This window comes from Heterocephalus glaber, unplaced genomic scaffold (assembly GCF_053883595.1).
Source record: "Heterocephalus glaber isolate CG9 unplaced genomic scaffold, H.glaber_assembly_v1.0 deba00000281, whole genome shotgun sequence".
Taxonomy (NCBI): Eukaryota; Metazoa; Chordata; class Mammalia; order Rodentia; family Bathyergidae; genus Heterocephalus; species Heterocephalus glaber.
This window is the reverse complement of record NW_028258139.1, coordinates 545,089-569,843: the sequence shown is the minus strand read 5'-3', so window position 1 is coordinate 569,843 and position 24,755 is coordinate 545,089. Positions and strand designations below refer to the sequence as shown.

Here is a 24,755-nt window from a genome sequence, read left to right as displayed (position 1 = left end):
GCCGGCCGCTGCTGCTCCTGCTGCTGGCGGCGGCGGCGGCTCGAGTGGCGGCTGCTGGGCCGGGCCGGCGAGGAGCGCGGGCGGCGGGCAGGGGCGCCCGCGGGGCACCGCGAGCGGCTTGGCTTAACGCAGGCAGCCAGGCGGCGCTCCTGCCGGCCCGAGGCGCGCCGCTAGCCCGGCCCAGCGCCCAGCCCGGCGGGCGGCAGGCGGCGGCGGCGGCGGGCGCACGAGCAGGAGGAGGGCGCGCCGCGCGCCGGGGAGGGAAGCCGGGGCGAGGCGAGGAGGTGGCGGGAGGAGGAGACGGCGAGGAAAGGTGTCAGAGAAGAGAGGGCGCTCCTCCGGCTCGGAGGCATCATGGCCGCTAAGTCGGACGGGAGGCTGAAGATGAAGAAGAGCAGCGACGTGGCGTTCACCCCGCTGCAGAACTCGGACCACTCGGGCTCGGTGCAGGGCTTGGCGCCGGGCTTACCGTCGGGGTCAGGAGCTGAGGACGAGGAGGCGGCCGGGGCCGGCTGCTGCCCGGACGGCAGCGGTTGCTCGCGCTGCTGCTGCTGCTGCGCGGGGAGCGGCGGCTCTGGGGACTCCGGGGGCCCGGGCGGCGGAGCGGGGGGCCCGGGCGGCGGCGGGGCGGGCTCGGCGGCGCTGTGCCTTCGCCTGGGCAGGGAGCAGCGGCGCTACTCGCTGTGGGACTGCCTCTGGATCCTGGCCGCCGTGGCCGTATACTTCGCGGACGTGGGCACGGACATCTGGCTGGCTGTGGACTACTACCTGCGCGGCCAGCGCTGGTGGTTCGGGCTCACACTGTTCTTCGTGGTGCTCGGCTCGCTCTCTGTGCAAGTGTTCAGTTTCCGCTGGTTTGTGCACGATTTCAGCACCGAGGACAGCGCCACGACCGCCGCCACCGCCTCCAGCTGCCCGCAGCCTGGAGCTGATTGCAAGACGGTGATCAGCGGTGGGTCTGCAGCTGGGGAAGGCGAGGCTCGCCCTTCCACTCCTCAAAGGCAAGCCTCCAACGCCAGCAAGAGCAACATCGCGGCCACCAACAGCGGTAGCAACAGCAGCGGGGCCACCCGGGCCAGCAGCAAACACAGGTCTGCGTCCTGCTCCTTCTGCATCTGGCTCCTGCAGTCACTCATCCACATCTTGCAGCTCGGGCAGATCTGGAGGTACCGTATCAGGGGTGGGGGACGAGGGAGATTTGCTGCTGCTGCTACATTCCCACAGCTTTGCTTTTGCACGAAATCGTTTAGGGCTGCCGTGGTAGTAGCTCTAGTCACGCTCTTGTCAGTTTGCAGTTTTGGTTTGTTTTTTTAGACTGGGGTTTGCATTTTAAAAAATATTTTGGGGGGAGGTCTCTTTCAGGGTGGGAGGGAACTGAGAAACCGGGAAAGAGCAGCGAAGTGATTTCTGTCACCTCCTTCCGTCTTCCTACTTTGCCTCACAAGCTTCTCCCTTTATATGCTACAACCCGAACCCCGTTTTTAGTGTTATAATTTCAGTGAGTAGGAAAGGATCACCTTTACACTTTCTAAAAATCCTTTTTATTATGTTGAATACGAAGTGCACGTTTTAATTTTGATGGTTTCTTTCGTTCCCTGGGAAAAAATACTGATTATACTTACATAGGAATTGTCTCTGCTCAAAAGTACCCACATTTTAATGATCACAGCTAGAGAAGGACTATACTTGGAGTAAAGTGCTTAGTAGGAACTTGACTTATTATATATCCACATAGGAATATATATTATTCATGTATATGTGTCTGATCATGAACAAGTACGCCGTAGGGGACTCAGACTTACATGGTGCATCTTCTGATCATCCTGCAATAACTCCACATCTACTTTCTCATAGCTGAGAACACTTGGTAGATCAGATGACAAGTAGCAAAGCAGCCAATGAAGATGCCAAGTGCGATTAAAGTTTGTACAGTGCACCACCCTTTTCTAAGTGTGCTCAGTTTTTACATAGATCTCACTTTCACTTACCAAATGGAATACAGGGTTACACTTATTTGGCAGAGGGAAACCATCACTAGAACACTCACAACTTAGATTTAGGGATATAATAGAATAATATGTTCAGGAATATGTTCTTTTGATTTTTATGTTTTCGATGCTTTTGAAAGCAATGCTTTACATCTACAAAAATTATGTGTGTGATAGTATAGAGATACTAACAAATTACAGATTTTTTTGGATTTAAAATGACTCAGTCAGTACATAGAATAAGTAAAATGTGGAAACTCCCTAGAAAGTGCACCAATATGGGACTGCACTCTGCTATACTAGTGTTCTTTTTAAATTTTTGTTTGTAGTTGTTTTGTGATAAATGACATAAGTTGTTGCCTGTGCTGATCCCACATGGAAAACAACTTAGTGCAATCGTGAATTAGAACCACAAACTTCTTTTAGTTTATGATGAACAATAGCTCTTCTCTAAGAAGAGCAAGTGTGATGATTCACCATCTTTCCTGGGACCCCTGCTTCATTTACACCAGAATAAACATTGTCAATAATTGACTTTTCAGATTATGAAAATTTTTGTTTTTTAGGAGATACTTTCTGGAGTGCTGTATGATATGCAGTCAAATTGATGTTGGAAACATCCGTTTTTCAGATTCCAGGAGACTCTGTGAAATGTCACTTGACTGTGATAGCTCTATTTCCCATCCATGACTATTGGGAATGCTTACAGTTTAATGCTGTTCTTCAAGTATGATGAAGAACTAGAATGCTTATTTAATTACTGAAAGTATTTAGTGACTGGGATGCAGATCATTAGCATTTTTAATCTCGTAATTTGGTAAATGAAGCTTACCATTCTGTTTATTGACTTTTTCAAACTTTATGCACAATTTGGATATCACTTCCTTTTAATCACTTTTAAAGCTTCTAGATATATGCCAACCATGCAAATGTATCTCAATTCTGTTAATCAAAAAACAATGCATGTGTTATAAAAAAATGATATCAACTTCAATGAACTGAAGAAATTGTTAAAATTGTGTTTACTGGACATTTTCCTCACTGAAAATGATGTTTAATTTTCTCAGGAAATGCAGAAAGTGAGAAATGATTAAGAAAAGATAAGAGTCTAAAAACATCTCAGTGAGACTATGGCCACTGGGTCAATAGGTCTTACAGAAAAGCTATCAATAAGGAGAATGGATGGAAGGGTAGGGTTAAATGAAGAAAGAAAACCACAGTCTGTCAAACAGATGCACAGTGCCATGTAACCCTGGGAGAAGCACATGGCTCCTTTTTGGTTGAGCATTTCTATAGTGCTTTCCTTAGAGGTTCTGAAGTTTATTTTGATAACGAAGAGATAAGATCAGAAATATTATCAGATGTTTTTCACATATTTTCAAGATGATGTGTTTAGTATGGAAGTGTGAATTGTCATCTGATCTAAGTATTCTTAGATTCTGGTTTAGAATATTTGGGGATACAAGGGTAACCTGGTGAAAACTTTATATAAGACTGATCAGGCTCATTTTCTTTTTATAAAGCATGTTTAAACAAACATTTTGACCTAATAAATCATAAAGGATAGGAAAATTTATGGAATGTAACACTTGGGTGCATTGTAAAGTGTTCCTATTTCACTGAGTATTAAATGGAACTTGGATGCATCTTTAAGAATAAACTGGTAAAATATGACTTATCTCAGATTATTGTATTAGACCTAGTAGATGTAAGCCACTGTGATTCCTCAAAATACTGCAAGCATACCCCTGCTTGTTCTAACTTTCCTTTTCAATATGTTGATATAAATACTACAAACCAGAAGATATTGATGATCCAAAGCTCCGAGGTCATTATTCATGTTTTAAAATGCTACTTTCTGGAATTAATAAAATAGATTTTAGCTAGGTTGTAACTGTTCATTGCATTTCCATGTAATTCTAGTTATTTTAGGGAAGGGCTAGATTCTCAAAACTTTCTGCAGATAAAATCTTTTGAAACAACATCAAAGTGTTTGTTCGGAAATAAGCCATTTGAAACATTGTGGGTAAAACTTGCATGTATTTATACAAGTATTACAAATGCAACTGCTAAAAGCAATGATACATATTCATTTTAATTAAAGTTTACTAATGGGAAATTAATGGCAGCTTTTAAAGTCATAGGAGGTGATGCTAGGAAAGAGCTATTTGGAATAATGAAGTGAACTTTTGGTACCATGTGAAAAGAACAATTACGGCTTTAATGGATCTGTGCCTGCAAATGAATGAGAAAGTAGTTTCTTTATTATTTTCATATGATTTCAGAAATTACCTAGAATGCAGTTTAGCCAATGGAAATCACAAATGCCCAATGAGAACAGCTTTTAGCACTCATACCCATGATCAATTATGTCTAAATGTCTTTTTCTTTAGAATTTGTAAATGTTACTCTCGCAGTTGTTATCCAGAAAATAGGAACATTGCAAAGTATATGCCAACGACTGCAGAGTGGGGAGTGCTTTTGTTATTTGGGATTTTGTTTCTTGAGTTGCTTCCATTGAGTCATGTGAGAAAGATATGATGAAAGAGAAGTTTGTTCTGCTCTTTATCATGCTTGATATTCCACAAGGCATTGAAATGTGTCCCATGTTCAAATAAATGGAGAAAACCATAGGATAAACAAAGTTCAACATCTCTCTATAGTACAACTTCTCAGAGCCCTTAATAAGCCAATGTGTAGCAATTGTGAATAATTTTTAAATGCACACCTATTAAATGTGCTTGTGTTGGTGTGGCATATAAAACCTTCAGAAATGTTCTGTGCCATCCTTAAACTTGACCAAAAATGAATAATAGTAACAATTTTATTTGGCACATAAATATCTATAAATGTTTTTGTACTCTTTATCTAAGATTTATAATTAAAATTATTAATATATCTATATTTGAAAAAACTGGCTCAGAGATGTTGAGTGACTTGCCCAGTGTTGTCCAACTATTAAAACCAGACTTGTCTTATCCTAAAGTCTATGTACCTTCTAGCTTTATTAGCTATCTCCACATGCTAACTTGGATAATAATAACTAAATTGCATAAAATTAACATTTACCATCATAGGGATGACAAGTAGGAAAGGGAGAAAGTGAGGTGGAGTGTAGACTAGTTACGAGATCTTTTCAATACCATATCAGAAGTTCAATTGTAGAATAAGGACTTGAGCTCAGATTTTTGACTCCTAAGTCCAGTGCTGTTTAGGACATACTAAAGTTGTTATATCAAATTCCAGCTGAGTAACTTGATCTTGTCGTGGCATTACTGAGTAAAATAGCCTAATGTATGTAAGTAGGCAAAAAGTTATTTGCAAATGATAGAGGCTCTAGAAATAGGAGTGGGTAAGACAATAATGTAGATTATATCTTTATTAAATTCTGATACGATTAGGCAAGAGTGATGCCAATTGCTTGTTCATTGAATGGGTATTTTCTTCTTTGAAACTAGTCATATTTGGTACTTGATGCATTTCAATGTGAAAATTTTTGTCCTAATACTCATCATTTATTTACTATTCAGGACACAAGTTAGTACTGTTGGTGTCAATTGCCTTATGACGGGCTACACTTTCCAGCCAAACAATTTGTTTGGTAATCATCATTTTGATACTCTTCATTTTGATGAGTATTGAGGTACCACTGTATTTGTGTTCTGTCTCTGTGCATGTTAAGCACTTTGTTCATTGAACATATATTTAGTATTTACTAGGCAAGGCACTGTGCTAGTAATTGAGTACATTAGGTTGAATAAAATGAGGTGTGATAAAAAGACAGTGTATGTTTAAACTCAAAATTTATTGCAGTAAAAGACACATTGCTATTGATCCCCCTCAAGATACTCCTCCATGCTTCAAACACACTTATCCTATCATTCTTGCCATTTTTCTGAAGCAGTTTGGAAGTCCTCTTTCATAAATACCTTTCCTTGTGCTGTTCTGGCTGCCTCCATGTCATGAATCAATTTAACTTTTTTTTTTGGTACTGGGGATCGAACTCAGGACCTTACACTTGGGAGGCAGGCGATGGAACCACTGAGCTAAATCCCCGGCCTATGAATCAATTTAAAATGTATGCCTTTCATGGACATTTTGACTTTGGGGAAGAACTAGAAGTCACATAGTGCCAGATCTGGTGAATGAGGTGGATGAGGACACACTGTGACTTTTTTGTTGTTGTTTTGTTTTTGTGGTACTGGGGATTGAACTCAAGACCTTGCACTTATGAGGCAGGCACAGTGCCAGTGAGCTAAATCCCAGGCCCCCTGTGATGTTTTTATTTGACCAAAATTGCCGTAAAATTTTGAATTGATTCAGGACATGAGGCAGTCATGAAAACACATACACAAAAGAGAACTTCCTGAATTGCTTCAAAAAGTAACAAGAATGATAGGTTAAGTGTGTTTGATGTGAAGGGGAATATTTTGAGCAGGATTAATGACAGTGTGTCTTTTACTGTAATAAATTTCTTAACTTATACATTCATCATATTCTTTTTATCACATTTCTTTTCAAGAAATCTACTTACTGTCTGATGAGAAAGAAAAGCAAACAATTTCAATATCGGAAGACTATGATAATAGAAATAGGAAGGCCAGGGGTTTAGCTCAGTGGTGCCTTCCCTGCCTTGCAAGCGCAAGGTCCTGAGTTTGATCCCCAGTATGGGGAGGGGGAGGAGAAGGAAACTCAAACTCTCAGACCACCTTAGTGGTTCAGGAAATATGCTCTGGAGCAGGGAATATCTATAAAAGCTTTGACGGCAAGAAAAGCTGCTGTCTGAATAAGCTGAGTTGTTGAATTAGTTACTTGAGTACAACAATGCATAAGGACAAAGAGGCAAGAAAGAACAGGGCAGGTTAACTGTCTGTGCTCTAAATATGGAGTGAAGGAGAGTAGAAATAAGGATGAAGAATTAGTTGACCTAGATAATGATAGGAATTTAGTTTATTTCTGTGGGAATGAAAGAGCTTTTGAAAGTGTCTTAGTTACTTTCCCGATTGCTGGGACAAAATACTAGTCCCCTACAACTTAAGGAAAGGAAAGAATGGTGTATATTGGCTTATGCTTCAGTTTAGAGTTGGCTGGCTCCAAGGCAGGACACTATGGCAGAAGGGGATGTTGGAGGAGAGCTGCCTAGAGGTGTTGGGGTTAGGAAGCAGAGAGTAAAGGGCAGATCAGGAGAGGGTGATAAACCCAGTGACCTACCTCTTCTGACCAACCCCACTTCCTAACAGCAAGTCAGCTATGTCTCCATAATTCGGTCACCTTCCAAAAGCCCTGCCCAAGAGGGCATGAGGCTCTTGAGGGACATCTTGATATAAACCATAACAGAAGGATTATAAGGGGTGAGGGTTAACACAAGTGTTAATGTATTGTATTATTCAAAGGAATAGCAGTAAGTCGGAACTTTCAGGGGCTATGTCGTTAATTCCACTGTGACATAGTCATGTCTCTTCCAGTACTAAAAATATGCTGGCTTCACAGGCTTTGAGTTTGGATATTGTTAGGGCATATAAATAGATTCAACATAGTGGAGAGTTGTTTTTCAGAAGAACAAATTGCTTGAAATGTTTAACCATAACTATATAAAAATAAATTCTTTGCAAAAGTTTATTTTGGAATACTGTTTGAAGGAATTTTTCTTAGAATGTGGTCATCTTAGCCTTACTGCTGTTTAGGCTTCCTGGTCTATACAAACATGATCCTTATATTTCTGTAGTACATTCACATTTTCAGGAAGCTTACTCTTTTATTTCCTTCTCACAGTAATCTTTGACTTAGCATTTTCTTTTTGCATATGTATAAATGGAGACAGAATTTTAAATGTTTTCTTCTTTAGGTCACATATTTTTGTACAGATGCTAGGCTACAATTCAACACTTATGTGGGAAGGGATAAAGGCAATGTGAAAAATGGTTGATGAGACTGAAAACAATTGGGTAGAGAGAAGTCTGAAATCTTGAGAGCACCCTAGTAAGGACTGAAGGATTGGAATGTGGAAAAGGCATTGAAATTCTGAGTTGGCCCTATTGAGAAAAATGAATGAGACTTTCCTGGGGATGTAGCACAGGGGTAAGTAACTACCTAGCATGTGTGAGGTCCTGTTTTCTATCTCTGGCTACACACACACACACACACACACACATAAACAAACATAAACACACACAAGGATTGGGACCTATAGGAAGAAATTCTTGATGTGATATAAGAATTTTTAAGTAATAAAAGGTATCCACAGATGATCTAAAATTTCTTAGAAGCAATGAGTGAGTTCCTGTTACTCAGGTATCTAAGCATAATTTGAAAAGCTAGGCGGAGATGTGTATAGGAACTTTAACTGTCTGTTTAAATTTTATTTTATTTTTATTTTTTTGTACCAGGGACCGAACTCAGGATCTTGCACTTGCAAGGCAGGCGGTGGCACCACTGAGCTAAATCCCTGGCCCTTTAAATTTTATTTTTAATGCAGGGTTAGTTTGTTTATTTATTTATTTATGTTTCCCTTTTAGTATACGTTTGCAGTACAGATAAATACATTGATCGTGGAGAATTGGTAAATGTAAATATCGTGTCTTGATCCTTGTTACCCTTCCCCTCTTGCTTAACTATCGCACAGAGCACTGCATGAGAATATCATCTTCCAGCCCTGAGATGTTATGATAATTTTTTTTTCTTTTTGTACTGGGGATCCAACTTCAGGACCTTGAGCTTGCCAGACAGGCACTGTGCTGCTGAGCTACATCCCCGGCTCTGTTGTGATCATTTTAATCATTACTTGTTGATCTAGACTTTTTGTGAGTGAAAGAAGTGGAAGGCATTTTTCTTACAATACTGTATAATGCTTTAAAATCTCTTCCTTGGTTTATGGACCCAGTATTTTCCCTGGAGCACTGCAAACCCATACCTTACTCCTGGGCTAGTATTTAAATCTTTGAGTGTTGGGCTAGGCTTAGTATTTAAATCTTTGAGTTAGTTAATGGATATAAATCTACACAGACAGCTCCTTGTGCATTTACTTGGGTTTCTGTATGAATTAGAATACTTTATGTATAATTGCCAGTGGTGGATACACTTATGTGATATAGTCTTAGTAACTAGTTTAGTAACTAGTGGAAAAGTTGTACACTCTTTGCATTCAATTGAACTGTTTGCCTCACAGGGTAAAAAAGGTTTATATTTAGTACCAGACCAAACAGAAAGAGAGTTTAAGACTGTCTTCATAGGGGAGTTGAATGCAGCATCTGTACATACATATACTTTCTGTTTTGAACAGTGTGCACAAATTCCTGGGCCAGGAGCTTCTAAAGTTTTTGTTCAGTTACAGAAAAATTCTTTAATGATTGAATAGCCAAGTACACAATTTGTTATTAGATTTGTTCTGTGTCTTACAGCTTGAATGAAATGGTTTACCTGTGAACTTAACACCAATTTCAGCATAACAGATATGTGCAATGATTTCCCTTTTTATGTACTCACTAATCTGACTAAATCATTTCTTTTGTCTGGCTTTATTAAATTTGTATGGCACACTAAATAAACTGATGAAAACAAGGGATTTAAACTAGATTTAGCATTCTTATGCCTTATGAAATACAAGGTATTATCTTAGTTACTTCTTTCATTGCTGAGACAAAATACTGGACACCCAAAGTTAAAGGAGGAAAGGTTTATTTAGGTTTATTTAGGTTTATTCACAGTTTGTAGAGGTTACAGTCCATAACTGGCTGGCTTCAAGGCAGGGTGGCATGGCAGAGGGACATCCTGGAGGAGAAACAGTCCATGGCAAGCAGACAGGTGAGAGCAAGTAAGCAAGGGTCCTTAACGGTCTTTTTGCCCAGTTTATCTTATCCAGGCGACTTAGGTTGGGTAGCACGCATGCCCTTTATCCTAGAGCCCTTAAGCCTAGCATTGCACCATGAATCAGTTCCAGTGTCACACGGTCTAGATCCAGCCACCTCTGAAAAAAACTCCACCTATAATCGCATGAAATTTTTAGGGGACATCTAAACACAAGCCATAACAGGTATTGTTTGGTGCAAGACACACAGTGTTTATTGGGTGTGATCTTATAAAATGTTTTTATTGCTGGATGGATGTCTGGGAAGATCACATTCAGCAGTTCTCAACAGTAAATAAATTCTTGGTTGGCCTTGCTGGATTCTGAAGACCTAGCAAGTCACATCCTGCCGGCTACATCATGGTGTCCTTGGTAACTGATGGCATAATGGGTTAGGGAGGAACTCAGTGAATATCTACTGATCAGTAAACAAGATCTAGGTATTATTCTTTCTTCCTGATGAGCATGTAGCTAAAGTTGAGTTTCTAATGAGCATAGTGTTGAGTTTCTAATGGCATAGTGAATCAGAAAATTCAGTGTTATCTAGTAAGGATAGAAGGAATCACCCCAGCTCATTCTTATGTATGTATTACTAGTGGGGAAATGGGACTACATTTCATGAAGTTCTAGCCACCTTGTGAGAAAAATTCATCTAAAAGCCCAGTTTTCCATTCTTGTTCCTTTTTTTTTGTACCAGGGATCGAACTCGGGACCTTGCGCTTGCAAGGCAGGCGGTGGAACCACTGAGCTAAATCCCCGGCCCTGCATTCTTGTTCTTGCTGATAGAATAGTTGAACTGGGGAAGATTTGAGATAGATATTTTTCATTTAATTCTTACTTATTCCTTGACTATCTGAGGATATATTTATATACAGAATTTGGGGCAGTGTTTTGTACTTCTGTCTACTCGAAGTTTACAGCTCTATAATAAGACATAATTTCTCACCTGGTATATGTACAGAGATAATATTGATTGCTAATTTCAAGAGAAACTAAAGAAGGGGTTGAAATGGAAATATGAGACAGACCAGAAACCCAGTGGAGGTGGTCTGAATTATACCATTAAATCTTTTCTAGCCCTAGAATAGAGGAGGAGGGTTACAGTTAGATTGTCAGTGGTGGATCTTATTTAGACATTTAATTCTTTTGGAAATGGACTAAATGGGGTATTAGAGAGATGATGTGGCTAAACAATCACCACAGATTCAGGCAGGACACCTGACTGCTTGGGGTTGTGTGTAACTAACTGATGATGCAGAACAGCCTCTTTTTTTTTTTTTTCGGTACCAGGGATCAAACTCAGGACCTTGCACTTGCAAGGCAGGCGGTGGAACCACTGAGCTAAATCCCTGGCTAGCACAGCCTCTTTGATACCACAGAGTTTAGATCTTATGGGTTCCTCCTTCTGTGGATGAGTTTTTCTATCTGTAGGTTATGGTTGCTCAAAATATTTTCTACAGTTCTTTCCAGGCCTAAAGTTCTGATGCTGTTCTTATAAATTATTTTACTTGCCCAGTATCCTGAGTCTATAAGCCAGGAATTTTGTATGAGTTCTTTTAAGGTCACCAGTATCACCTTCTGCTGTTTATGTTAGTCACAGGGATTTACAGAGGACTTTCCAGAACTGATGATATTAGTGTCTAAACCCCCAGGAAGTGCTATTATTTGTACACGAGGAGAGACTCTTAAGCTTATTTCTGTAATGAGACTAATTTTTTGTCACGTCCAAATATTAGTTATGATCAGTAAAACTATTTTCATGACAGTGCACATCTAAGTGTTTGCAATTGATGTTAAAAGTGTTCCATATCACTAATTCTAAGATACCGGAATTGTCCTCTGTGTCTCACATAGTGAGGTATGCCCAGCTGAAGTGCCACAATTAACAAATAAGGGCAATGCTTCACAGGCTTCCAAAGAACTATCCATTACGTCAATGAGAAGACTATTGTTAGAGCTAGATTTGCGTTTAAATTAAAAGCTTGTCCTGGGTTGTATTGTCACTGATTTAATATGCTGGAAATGGAATTTAAATTATATACAAAGATATTATATCCATGCCCATGCTTACTGAAGAATTGGGCTGTGCTACACTGTGCTAGGAAAGAGCATTGCATTAATCTTTCCGGCATGGAAATTACCTGGACTCTAGGATGTTAGAAATCTGTTGTGAAGCTGAACAATTTTTTAACCCCAAGTCAACATTTAAAATTTTCAAGTTTTAAAAAATTTAAACATCTATTTAAAGATTTTCTGAACTAAATATGTCAAGTATTTTCTCATTTTCATGATTCATAGGTAGGCTGTTTGAGTCAGTTGCACTTTTTTGTTTAATTTATATATATGCCATATTTCTGTCAAGGGAATCCTTTGGTACAAACAGCAGTGGGCAGCATGTGGGGTGAGTTAAGATTAGTCAAACACAAAGTCATGTACATATAAAAGAAGTGGACTCTACCACAAATATGACTTGAAAAGCAACTTGAGATGACTTTGGTTTGACTTCCCATGGAGTACATAAAATGTAAAGAAGACAAAGTTACCTTGCTGCATTAACAGTATGAGAAATTTCGTCCATGCAAAAAACAGCCTGACTTCCATTTTTTGGCAGCTTTGATAATAGTTATGAATAAAGATCTGTTTGTGGCTCAATGCTCTTGAAATCTCTCTCTTCTTTAGCAGAGAGTCAAAAATCAAAACAAAGGTGGCAGTTGTAGCAGTAACAGTAATGAAATGGTCTCTCATTGCTTCCATCATTAGTTCATGGCATAGTCAATGTCACTGTGACAGTGTTAATGAGGAACCGTTCTTAAAGAGAAACAGGGAAAAGGTTTTGTAAAGGCTTCTTTTGTTTTGATAGACTTTAAACTTGTTAATTAATGTTCTGTTTTGCCAAAGTAAAATTAATAGCAATCATTTTTAAATGTAGGTCAGTTCCAGAAGACTCCCCATATAATTTATGATACTTGGAATTTTCATAGTAACATACATGTTAGGAAATGTGTCTCACAGGGCTTTGTGCTTCCAGGAGATGTACCACCATTAAAAGTAGTAGTGTCCCAGGTTGGGGATTTAGCTCAGTGGTTCCACCAACTGCCTCGCAAGCACAAGGTCCCAAGTTCAATCCCTGCTACCAAAAAAAAAAAAGAGTAGTAATGTCCTGTCAGATTGTTTCCTGATGTAGTGAGGATCTGGTTTGAAAAATTGAGTTCTACATGACAGCAGGTAACCTAATGCCATGCTAATGAAAGATTAAATATTAGTTATATTCCTGTTTTTGAGAAGTAATCAACAATTACAATTATTTAAAGAGATATTGACCTACTTCAAAATAAGGTTTGAATTAAATGAATAAAGGAGAGGGAGCCTGAAGTTTTCACTAAACAAGCATGACCCAATACTCTAGAAAATATTATAAATTCCTTCTGTGACTTGCTAATAGGAGCGTAGGATTTAGCCATGAGAGAGATGGGGAAAAAAATAGAGAATTTTATCCAATAATCAGGAGACAAATGCTCAATCTTTAGAAGCAGGAATTGGAAAATTATTCTGACTCACATTATAAAACGCATCCTAGCAGAGCTTAACAAGGGGGGCTACCCTAGCCAGGCCATGCTTCTGTTAGATGAATTTGTTCTATAATCAAAGAAGGCAAAACTAAAATTGTAAAACTGGTCAGTTTGTCGGGTAAACTTGTTACTGAGGACATCAGTGGGCTCTGGGGTCTGGGGTCTAGGGTCAGAGGATATTTGACCAGAAAGTTTCATGTTATCAGAAATAAGTCAGCATCCAGAGGGTTAAGACCAAAGTTCATCATCACAAATGAAGAGTGTATCAGAAGCCTGAAAATCCAAGCAGAGTCTAGAAAGAAACTTACAGAGACACATCTGAGTATTCCTTACTCAAAATTCTTAGAACTAGAAGTATTTTGGATTTTGGACTTTTTGGATTTTGAAATATTCCCATGTACATAATGGTAGGGGATAGGACCCAAGTCTAAACACAAAATTCGCTGACATTTTACATATGCCTTATACGTAAAACATGTTTTGCATATAACATGAAGGTAACTTTACACAGTGTTTCAAATAATATTCTGCATGGAGCAAAGTTTGTATTCAGTGAATTGTGAGAGAGCAAAGTGGTCACTATCTCACCTGTCCATGCGGGGCATTCTGAACTTTCCACTTGTGGAATCCTGTTAGCACGCAGTAAGTTTTGGATGTTGGAGTATTTCAATGTAGAATTTTCAGATTGCAAAAACTCAATCTGTGTTAGAGGAAGGTGAAAATTAGGAAACAGGGACATAAAGGCAGCAAACTGAATCTCATGCTTCAAATGTAAAACTGAGGGGAAAGTGGCTTGATTTCTCTTCTCAGTGTCTTATTTTTCCCGGTCAGATACTGAGCGCAAAGCCTGAACCTGTAGATTAATTTCTAATCCCACTGAGGGGAGGGCAGGGATTTGGAATTGCAGGCAGGTTCACACTTAACCACATGGATAAAACACAAGGTCATTCTCAGCTCCTAGTCTAAATCACCACTTGATCACTTTATTCAGTTACTGAGATTGGAGTGCCAAAAGAAGTGACCGATGGTAACCCTTTATCTGTGGACTCTACGAACATCTGCTTAAAGATACAGCAAGGAAAATAATGAAAAAGAATATGTTCTCAAAGTTTACTAATAAGGAGAGGAGGCAAAACGTGTATATCTACAAAAATCTGCCTGTGGCTTGCTGTGGGCCCTGTGGACTGGAAACATATATAGCTCTTTGGAATTACTCAGAAAATGCAGAATTACTCAGTGATGCAGAATCTCTGGCCCCCTGTAGGCCTCCTGAATGGCAACCTATAGTTTAATATAACCCCCAGGTGATTTGTATGCACGTGGAGTTTGGAAAGCATGAGTTTTCTACCAAAGAAGGACCTTTTAGCACAAATGGTCAGGAAAGGCTAATTTTAAAAAAATTTTTATTTTATTGGTACATTTTAGGTATACAATATAATGACATTCATCTTTGGAAATTTGCATAATCTCTCTTGGTTCTAATTTTTTCCCCTTTCCCCTGCCCTTCCTTCAACCCCTCCATCCCTCCCTATTTACAAAGACTTTGTTTCCATTTTTTCATTTTCTCATATTAATTCCATTCCCTCCTTTCAGGAAAGGCTAATTTGAACTGGACATTAATGGGAAATCTGGATGATCCAGACATTATAACTAGTTTTTGCACCAAAGTTAGCTCTCCTAGTACGATAGTGAATTGTTGCTTAGAAATTAATAGTGATAGGCCTGCTTATATACATGCATGCATGGAGAAATCTCCTTGTAGGCAATAAGCAAAAATATGAAAGCTACTGGTGAAGGAAGAGAAACACTTAAATCCTTATTAAAAATTTGTGATTTTTAGGTTTTATGTTTCAGAACTGATCTCTAGGAACATAATTCTGCATGTAGAATGCTCTTTCTTCACTGTTTTATGCAGTGCTCTGGCCATATTTCTACCTGGTCATGAGGATGGAGTTATCACCATGGATCCAAAGAGCCTGTGTCTACACTAGGAAAGATGAACTCAGGTAGCAATAAAAAAATTAAACCAGGACGGCAGGCCTGAAAGATTATAAACTCTGGCCACAAACTAGCTGGGTATGGTATGTAAAATAACACAGCAAGATTTCTGGTGAGCAGTCTGCTCTGCACTGTTCATCTCCTCACAGTTACCCAGCAGGCTGGAAAACCCCCTCACCGTGAGAAGGAACCGGATGATAGCTTAGCCTGGTCTCCTGCTTGCTTTCTCACATGTTCCTAAGGAGGAAACACAACATTCAGTAACATGACAGAATATGTCCATGTCTCTATTTTGGAATAAAGAGATCATGAGAATGGTGGCTTATGAAATATACATTTGTGTAGGCATATATTATCAATGTCTTTATTTCATGTTGAACAAGATTGAAAAGAATGACCTTCCCGGAAATGCTTCTTTTCTGATTACTAGTTTTCAGATTTGTCTGCCATACAACCACTGGTGTTGCTATGCTATCACTTGTTGCTAGGGTTCCTGCCCCCTCTAAGTGCTAGGACATGATTGTGTTGTTCAGTGTTCGTGAATGTCCTGTGGAGAGTTACTAAGGTAATTTTTTCTTTATTTGCTTCATTAGTAGTAGGTATGGTCACCCTGCCAGGCTCTGGACCTGTAAAGCTTTTCAGTATGGTGGCTCCTAGCAACTTGAGACTACTGAGCACTTGAAATGTGCCAGTCTCTGTTGAGATGTGTGCTAAAGTGATGGGAAGAAAAGGATAATAGATAAATCATTACTCATCTTATATTGAACACATGTTGAACTGATAATGTTTTAGGTCTATTCATTTAAAAACTATGATTTAAATTAATTTCACCTTTGTTTCTTACTTTTTATTTACATCTGTTTTGTTCTTTTTTAGTGCTAAGGTTCAAACCCCAGCCTCATGCATCCTATGTACAACTACTACTGAGCTATACCACCAGCCTTCTGTTTCCTACTTTTCAAATGTAGCTACCACAAAATTAAAATTACCTGTGTGATTTGCATTACAGTTCTAGTGAACAGTTCTGAGCTCCATGATGTCAGAGCTTTTTGAAGAGTGAGGAGGAGGAAATCCCAAGTAAAATGTTTCTAAAAACTAGGTAAGACTTTCCCAGCGGTTGCCAAGGGGAAAGCCGTGAGTTGTTTCTCTGTTGAGTCAGTTGACAATAGATTTTGCAAATCGGATTACTTACTGGTATAAACTGACTGTTTAAGAAGACAAAACTTCTAATAGGTGTAAAGCTTATTGTCATCCTGGCTTTCTGTCTTCCTTAATGCCTACTGACATGGTATGCTTATTTGGTGGTTTAATAAATGCATTTGATGAGGATAGTAAGGGCTGAGTTTTTGCAAGGGCTGTGGTATCTTGGTGTGCACTTTCATTCATATCAAATCATCCAGGTTTCTCCTCAGCTCCTTAGGGATTATTGCTCCCATTTGAGAAGAGACCAGCCGAGTTTCAGAGAAGTGCCCAAGAGCACCAGTCCACTAAGCATCAAATACCTAGACTCACTTTGATCACTTTTGTTTGTAAATCTCATGCTCTTTACACTATATTTTACTGTTCAGAAATTAATCCAAGATCAGTTGGAGAAGCTTTTCGTCACCTTTCACACAGAGCGATTATACTGAAAACATGAGTGAGTGCAATTTCAACATGACCTCAGTAGGAACTAATTAAGACTAATTATGGATTTTCCTCTGACCACCAGAAATGGGAAACACATAGCTGATGAAAGGAGTCAGATTGACATTTGACTTTGCTATTATCTTCTCATCTTTAAAAAAGGTGAATGAGAATTAAACCAGAAAATTTCTGAAGTCACTTAGAGCTTTAAAATTACACAAAAGCTAAACTCCTAAACTGAGTGTATCCATTCTTTTTAGGTGACTTATTGAATATATGTACTTGGGGAGCAATATTCATATTTTGTTGACCTGGGTTAAATGTCTGATAAACTCCTGGGATTGATACTTCATACCAGACTTCAAACACTATTGATCAATCTCATCCATAATATGGCACATTCACCTGCTACCTACTGGTAAAATACATGTTATTTCCATGGGGAAATACATGACACTAAAAACTACTAAATAAGTTCCATTCCCATGTGAGTAGTGTGTAATTAACCTGTATTTATATCCTCATTTTGTATGCAGTCATGCTTTGCATATTCTAGTGCTCTGTCTCATGAATGTTCATAAATTATGAATTCCTGTACAAACATGCAAGCAAAACCCTCTTTCAGTCACATCTTTGTCTTTCCTCTCTTCTCTCTCTGACCAGCAGAATTTACATCTGTGTGACATGACTTCAAATTCATCTCAAATTCTCTCTCAGAGGACCCACATTAATAGTCCAGCATATGCAAATGCTACAACATTTGTTCTTAAATGCATGTAATTCAAAATTTTAAGAATCACATAGAGTTAGTCTTTATAAAAGCAATTCTAAATGTTCATTTTTAAAAGTCAAAACAAGTCCACTATGACTCTTTAAAAGATACACCCCCCCCCCAAAAAAAAGTGGATATGAGTTGCTTTGATGGGGCTGTCCAACTGCCGTCTGGTCTTACTTTAAATTTTTTTGGTAGCATTCAATTAAAAATGTGAACACCATTTTTCTTTTAAGTTCAATGACTTTTGTCCAATATATAGTTATTCCAGACAGACTAGATGATTTCCAAATATACTTTATGGCAGAAAATGAGTTCTAGTTTACTTAGATTTATTAATATTCAAACTTGTATGCTCTCAGAAAAGTACACAATGTGTACCATTGCTTTTTTTTCCATGATTTTCTTTTATGTCTACACATGATCATGTGATTATACAGATAGGATATGTTGGAAAAAGCAGATACAATTTAATTAAAATCAGATGCTCCGGAAGGAAAATACCTTCATTCATTCATTTAATAAATATTTATCAAGCATTCGCCTTGTGGACACCCAGAGCACACAAGATTAATAATAAAATGTGCTCTCCCACTTCAAGGACTTCACTGGCCTGCAAGAGTATCTTTTATTTGTAACAACTTATACCTCAAAGATATCAGGCCTCATCATCAAGGGGAAGAATATAATTGTTTGGAAGAGTAGGGGAGTGCTGGGGATTTGTGCCTTGAAGGTTTCACAGAGGGAGTGACTTTTGAGTAGAACCTAAGAGAATGCCCTACACAGAGAAAAGAATGGATGGAAAGGCTTCTGTGGTGTGAAGGTCTGAACTGGGAGGTGTGAGGGAAAAGATAAGAGTAGATGAGGGCTGGGGATTTAGCTCAGAGGTTCCAGCACCTGTCTCTCAAGCACAAGGTCCTGAGTTTGATCCCCAGTACCAAAAAAAAAAAAAAAAAAAAAGTAGATGAGAAGTGGTTTTGCGGCTGGATTAACCAGGGCCTTGGGCACTTCCATAGATATGTTTTGGACAGATGGCTCAGGGTATACACTCAGATAAATATTTTCAGTTATGTTTTCTCAGTAAGAAAGATTGAATCACAGTTTGGAAATACTGGAAAAGTATCACCTGTGCTCTACAGCGGCAGGGAAAGGGGGACACCAGTGAGGGATGGACTTGAAAACTATTCAGAACATTAAAATGATCTATAATGAGTGAGTGAAATAAACCACTTAGTGGGCTTGGCTGAGTTCTCACTAAAGATTCTGATAGAACTGTTTAAGGACTCTATTTAATGAGTTATTGGAAAAGACGTAAACATAAACAGAGTTGGGAGCATGTTAAATAAAGATGCTTTGTAAATGCAGCCTGGGCAATTAAAAAAGATTTACCAGAGTACAGCTAAATAAGTATAGTGGATAATTAACGGTCCAGTGACAGCTCAGTATAATAACCACCCTGAACTTCTACAATGGTGCATTAACATATGTGCACATCAGAAGGAGAGTTTGCTTTCACAATCAACACCAGTTACTAGGAAATTTCTCTGTAGCAATTAGTTAGGGATTCTTGGTAATCCAGTTTGCTGATTAACCAACCTCCTAAAAAAGGTGCCTAACTTTGCTACTGATTCATGCGTTTCTTACTGAGCCTGAAAGGGGTTTGGTGTGACTTCCATTCTCCCTTTTTTCCATTCCCTAAACTTCACATTTAGATGTTACTTTGTCTTTCTGTGGGAGTTACTTTTTCTATTTTAGGAAATGATCTTCTGTTCTGAACTCCAACCTGGAAAAGATCTCTGTAGGTGAATGGAGGTAGCCAAATGGTCAGGGCCATGTAGCTTATTAGGTTGCGGTGAATTCTGTGCCTTTGGTACTTTTGGATTGTGGATTAGAAGTAGCTCAGTATTCTGCAGGGGAAGGCACTTTTGAGAGCCATTGGGTATTTTCCTTCCATTATATCTTCATTTAGGCAGTTTTAGATTTACAGAAAAAATGAATATAAAATACAGAAAATTTCCTTATGCCCTGCCCCACCTCTACCTGTTATTTTTATCTTCCCCTATTGTTAACAGCTTAGATTGAGGTGGTGCCTATTTTTTTCAATGAATGGACCAATACTGATACATTATCTTTAAGTAAAATCTATAGTTTGCATTAGTGTTAGCTCTTTCTGTTGTATATTATATGGATTTTGAAAAATGTCTAATAACATGTTCACCATTACATTGTCACACAAAATAGTTTCACTCCCCTAAAAATGCCCTGTGCTCTGCTTATTCATCCCTCCTGTCTGCCCCGCCCCACCCAACCCCTTGGTAACCCTTCTGTTTATTGTCTGTAGTTTTGCCTTTTACAAAATGTCTTGCAGTTGGACTCACATGTCACTATCTCTTGACTTCTTTCACTCTGTGCTGTGTGTGTGTGTATATATATATATATATATATATGCCTCTGATATAACCTTTTTTTTTTTTTTTGGTACTGGGATTGAACTCAGGACCTTGTGCTTGCATGCTATAGCTTTTTTGCGGCTTGGTAGCTCATTTCTTTTTAGTGGTGAATTATATTCCATTGAATAGATGTACCACAGTTTATCCATTCACCCACTGAAAGATATCTTGGTTGCTTCCAAGCTGTGGCAATTATGAATGGAGCCATTATAAACATTTATATGCAGGATTTTATGTAGATATATAAGTTTTCATCTTATTTGGGTAGATATCAAGGAGCACAATTGCTGAATTATATGGGAAGAGAATGTTTATTTGTAAGAAACAGCTACATTTTTTTTCAAAGTGGCAGTAGCATTTTGCATTTCCACACTAACTTTTGAGCACCTGCTCTGTTGCCAAATGACTTTTAAAGGAGCATAAAGTTAGTGAACCAGGACTCACAATGTAATTGTAGAAAGAGTTAAGATACCATGAAGTTGTCCAATTTCAGATCCATTAAAATTAGGGAATAATTTACTATTTAGGACCTGTGCTTCATTGTATAAATTATGTAATTATTTCTTGATAAGAAATTGATAAAATAAAAATTTAAATTACTATAAATATTTCAGTTATGCTAGAGATGTTAGAATACTATTTTATTAGATAATTCAATGGAATTATTCTACCAGATAACTAGGCATTGAATTCTGATACTAACTGCTTTCACAGGGTAAAGAAAACTATGGGAACCAAATTTGTCCTTATATGTTTGGGATCAGCAATTTTCATGGATTTATAAACTTGCTGAATTTTATTATTTTAAAAATGCAACCCTGAGGTAAATACCATTTGATTTCTCAGAAGACAAAATGTACAGTGAGTGGACATATACACACAAACACACATACACCTTTGGAATTCTCTGGGCTTCTGCCAGACTTGGACAGTTGCCCGGGCAGCAGCCTGATTCACTTACCTCTGCTTAGCTTAGGCTCGGCCTCTAATGGACTTGAATGGAAATTGTACACACATGAATGGCAGAAAATTGGTTTTTTTACCTTTTAAAAGGTTTTGTCAGAATCTTTATTTGAATTTTTATGTTATTAACTAGGATTGAGCTGATTTATTTTGCTAACCTTAACAGCAGATAACAAATTACAAATTTTGCTTTCTTCTATGGGATGAAACCCAATGAAAGATGAACTTGTTAATCTTTTATAATCTAAGTTATTTACTCACATACTTTTCTGCTGTACTTTGTACTGAATAGAAAAAACTTTGGTATCAAATGTTACTGCCGCATGACAAAGCATTGTTAATGTCTTAATGTTATGTATAAATATTTCTTTCACTTTCTGTTTCTCAATTTGTTTCCATATCTACAATTTTTGGGAGAAGTGTTAAAATTTTAGACAAATATTTATGAAACTGAATTTTGCTTTTAATGTTTTATGACCACTCTATTAAGTCTGTCAGGCTGAGAAGGACTTTACAGCCTAAGTTCATTAAACAAAGTTGATTATTTCATCCAGTGGAGGCCTCCTAACTTTGGAAGGGATTGATGCTTTTGTCTGTGTAGCAAATATAAATTGTAAATCCGTTGGTTAGAATGAGGTGATTTGTGAATGGGCAGTATGCAAATGCTTCCTATTTTGGGAGAATTAACAGAGAAATGGCAAAGAGTTACTTTTTCATGTGCTTCAAAGGAAGAACACAGTTCTGCCTGGCTTAGATATAAAGTCTATAGAAATTTACTGTATAAACATGAGATCCAGGAACAACAGAGAAGAATATCATTCACATGAACTCTGGTTTAAATGCTGCGATGTGCAGCTAAATGTGTCTTCCTTTTTTCTTTAACAGAAATAATGAAACCCAGAATCAGTGAGGATTTACTCTGGTCCTGTGTGGAGGGGGTTGCTTAGGGACGTGAGAAGATGGTGAACGAAGGATGCAAGGAGAGAAGGAAGGCAGGCTGTAGGTCCAGCTTCCTGGGTGCATGGGCAATTCTCTTACATACTCACTGGCACCCCTCATACACAGGTTGGCTGTGTTTCTTTAGCAGTCTCTCACATGTGGAATGAATGGAGTTTTTGATTCAGATTGACTTTTGGTTTTATTAGCCTCACACTAGTTTCATTCCTAAATGTTGCCACTTTCTGAAATGTGCTTTTCAAAAACAGACACTGGTTCATGGTAGTATCACCAATAGCATACAATATGGTGTTTGGTACATCATTGAAATTTAATTCTTGTTGGTTGATTGAATGAAAAGAAAATCTACAAACTATTAAAGATCTTTTCCTATTCCAATGAAAGTTGGATAAATTGCTAATTTCCATACATTTCACTTCAACTGCTAACTTAATCAGCAGAAATAAAGAAATATATATATAATGCTTAGGACATTCCTATGTAACATGGTGTCATTAGTGTCGTCTCTGTTGAGTTTTGTAGCTGGCATCAGGCCAGTGGAAGGAAGGAATGGATTTCTGGAGCATCAGGACTCATTCTGACACCCGAGATAGACTTCAGATCCTCACAGTTCCTTTGTCTGCAACAAGGCTTCATTGTCTAGGTTTGCAGGAAGTTCCTTTTGAAAATACCCCTGGAGCAGCCACCCACTGAAAAAACTGAGTAACTCCCATCCCAGTCCTGGGGTGAGTGAGGCCCTTAAAAGCAGAAGCTTTGGTCCCACAGGTGATACTCCCCTTCCTGGAAGCTGCCCCTGAGACCTGCATGGATAACATACTTCTGCCTCCTGTGCCGCCTAGTGACAGCAGTGATTTAACGCAGCAGGTGATCACGATCCTGTATTCCCTTGTAGGGTGACTGTGAGCAAGCAATGAAATCTGCACCCGGTGTTTAAACTTTGAACCTACATTTTACATTTATCAGTTCTGATTGGAGGATGAAAGCAAATGAATAGGCAGAATGTCCCATCATTTTTACTTAATTCCATGTCACCCACACAGTGCGATTATTCATAACAAACTCTCTGAATCTACTTTTTATTTTCTTTTTGCTACTCTCTATAAAACAAAATGAATTCTTTGGGTGTAATTGTGAGCCTGCCTTGTCTTTTTACCGTCTTTTATGTGATAATCCCAACATGAAGCAGCTTCTAAATGCTTCCCCTGTCCTTTCCCTGCCTGGCTTACAATGCTGGGTTCAAATCCCCATTGTGGCATCCATGCCCTTGGTCCATGTGATCCCTTGTGCTGTGCCCCTTGTGCTACGCTGTGAACCATCTGCTTTCTGATGGTGTCCCTCAGTCACCACATTCTCCTTTCAACTATGCCTATGACACACCTTAGCAGATTAGGAACTGTGGTCCTGTTAGCCTCTTGCTCAGGTAGTGACCAGAATTTTTCCCTGACCACATAGAGGCCAATAGAAGCTTTAATTGTTTTCATGTTCTAGGGCTTCTTGTAGTTTCTTTCTGAACATCAAGACTACTATAACATGTAAAGTGCATTATTAATACTGGTGCTCCTAGTATTATGATTTCTACTTGCATTTGCAAGTTTACTTTTTATTTTTCTCAAAACATCCTCACATATGCTTAAAGCCAGATGTATTTTTATTGCAGTTTCTTCTAGAGCTTCAGCATGTTAAGTTTCAGAAGAGAGTTCAACATTTGGACAACTTGGAAAAATCCAGATGTGGTTTTACTGTCTGTGAGATGCACATACCATCCAAACCATTCTCAGTACCCTAATTTTTACCCAGAAAAGTAAAGTGAGGCTTCCAAGTGCAATATACGATTACCATCATTTTCTTCAATATTAATTACCCTATCCACACTTGAAATATTGCAGCAGGAAATTTTCAAAACTTTTAGGTTCTATGCAGTGTTAGACATTCAGTCATAGTAACATCTGGCCTCTGCTTTTCCTGTGAAGCTATTTTAAACTCATATAAATTTTAACATGAACTTATTTTCCTGGAAAATGGCAGTGATGGGAAAAATAACTGTAGCATAACTTGTTTATTTTTTAAAAAAGAATCTATATCAGACTGAAAATTATATTTATCAGATTATAAATTCTATTTACCTACCAATTACTGTATTTGTTGGTTTTTCATATATATGTATATACGTATATGTATATGTATGTATATGTGTGTATATACATATATGTTGCATTGCCCAATAATATGGTAAAAACCGACAAAACAAAAGCCACAAGTAGTCAAAAGACATATGACAAACAAGAAAAAATATATTTACAGTGTTATCACAAAGAGCTATTTTCTCTCAATAAAAAGGCTCACCAGCCAGTAAGAAAAAAATGGCCAATAACCTGCTAAAATATGAACAAAGAATATGTATAGGAAAAATAAAAAGATTTTTAGCATACAAAAAGACGAACAACTTCGCCCCTTATATAAGTTATATATGTATTGGCTCAATATGTAAAATTTGTCTTGTCAGGCATGGTGGTGCATGCCTGTAATCCCAGTGCTCTGAGTGGCTGAGGCAGGAGAATTGCAAATTCAAGTTCAGCCTGGGCAACTTAA

General features: G+C 38.5%; 1 protein-coding gene across 3 annotated transcripts in view; it reads left to right on the top strand.

The window, feature by feature from the left end:
* The first annotated feature begins 211 nt into the window (after positions 1 to 211).
* The window catches only part of Xkr4 (XK related 4), a 445,945-nt gene continuing 421,401 nt past the window's right edge, over positions 212 to 24,755 (top strand). For all 3 annotated transcript variants that reach the window (XM_004837504.4, XM_021248791.2, XM_087185383.1), the window contains exon 1: positions 212 to 1,166. In XM_004837504.4, the coding sequence (XP_004837561.1) occupies positions 355 to 1,166 (812 nt within the window). In that variant the 5' untranslated portion in view covers positions 212 to 354. The remainder of the gene's footprint in view (positions 1,167 to 24,755) is intronic.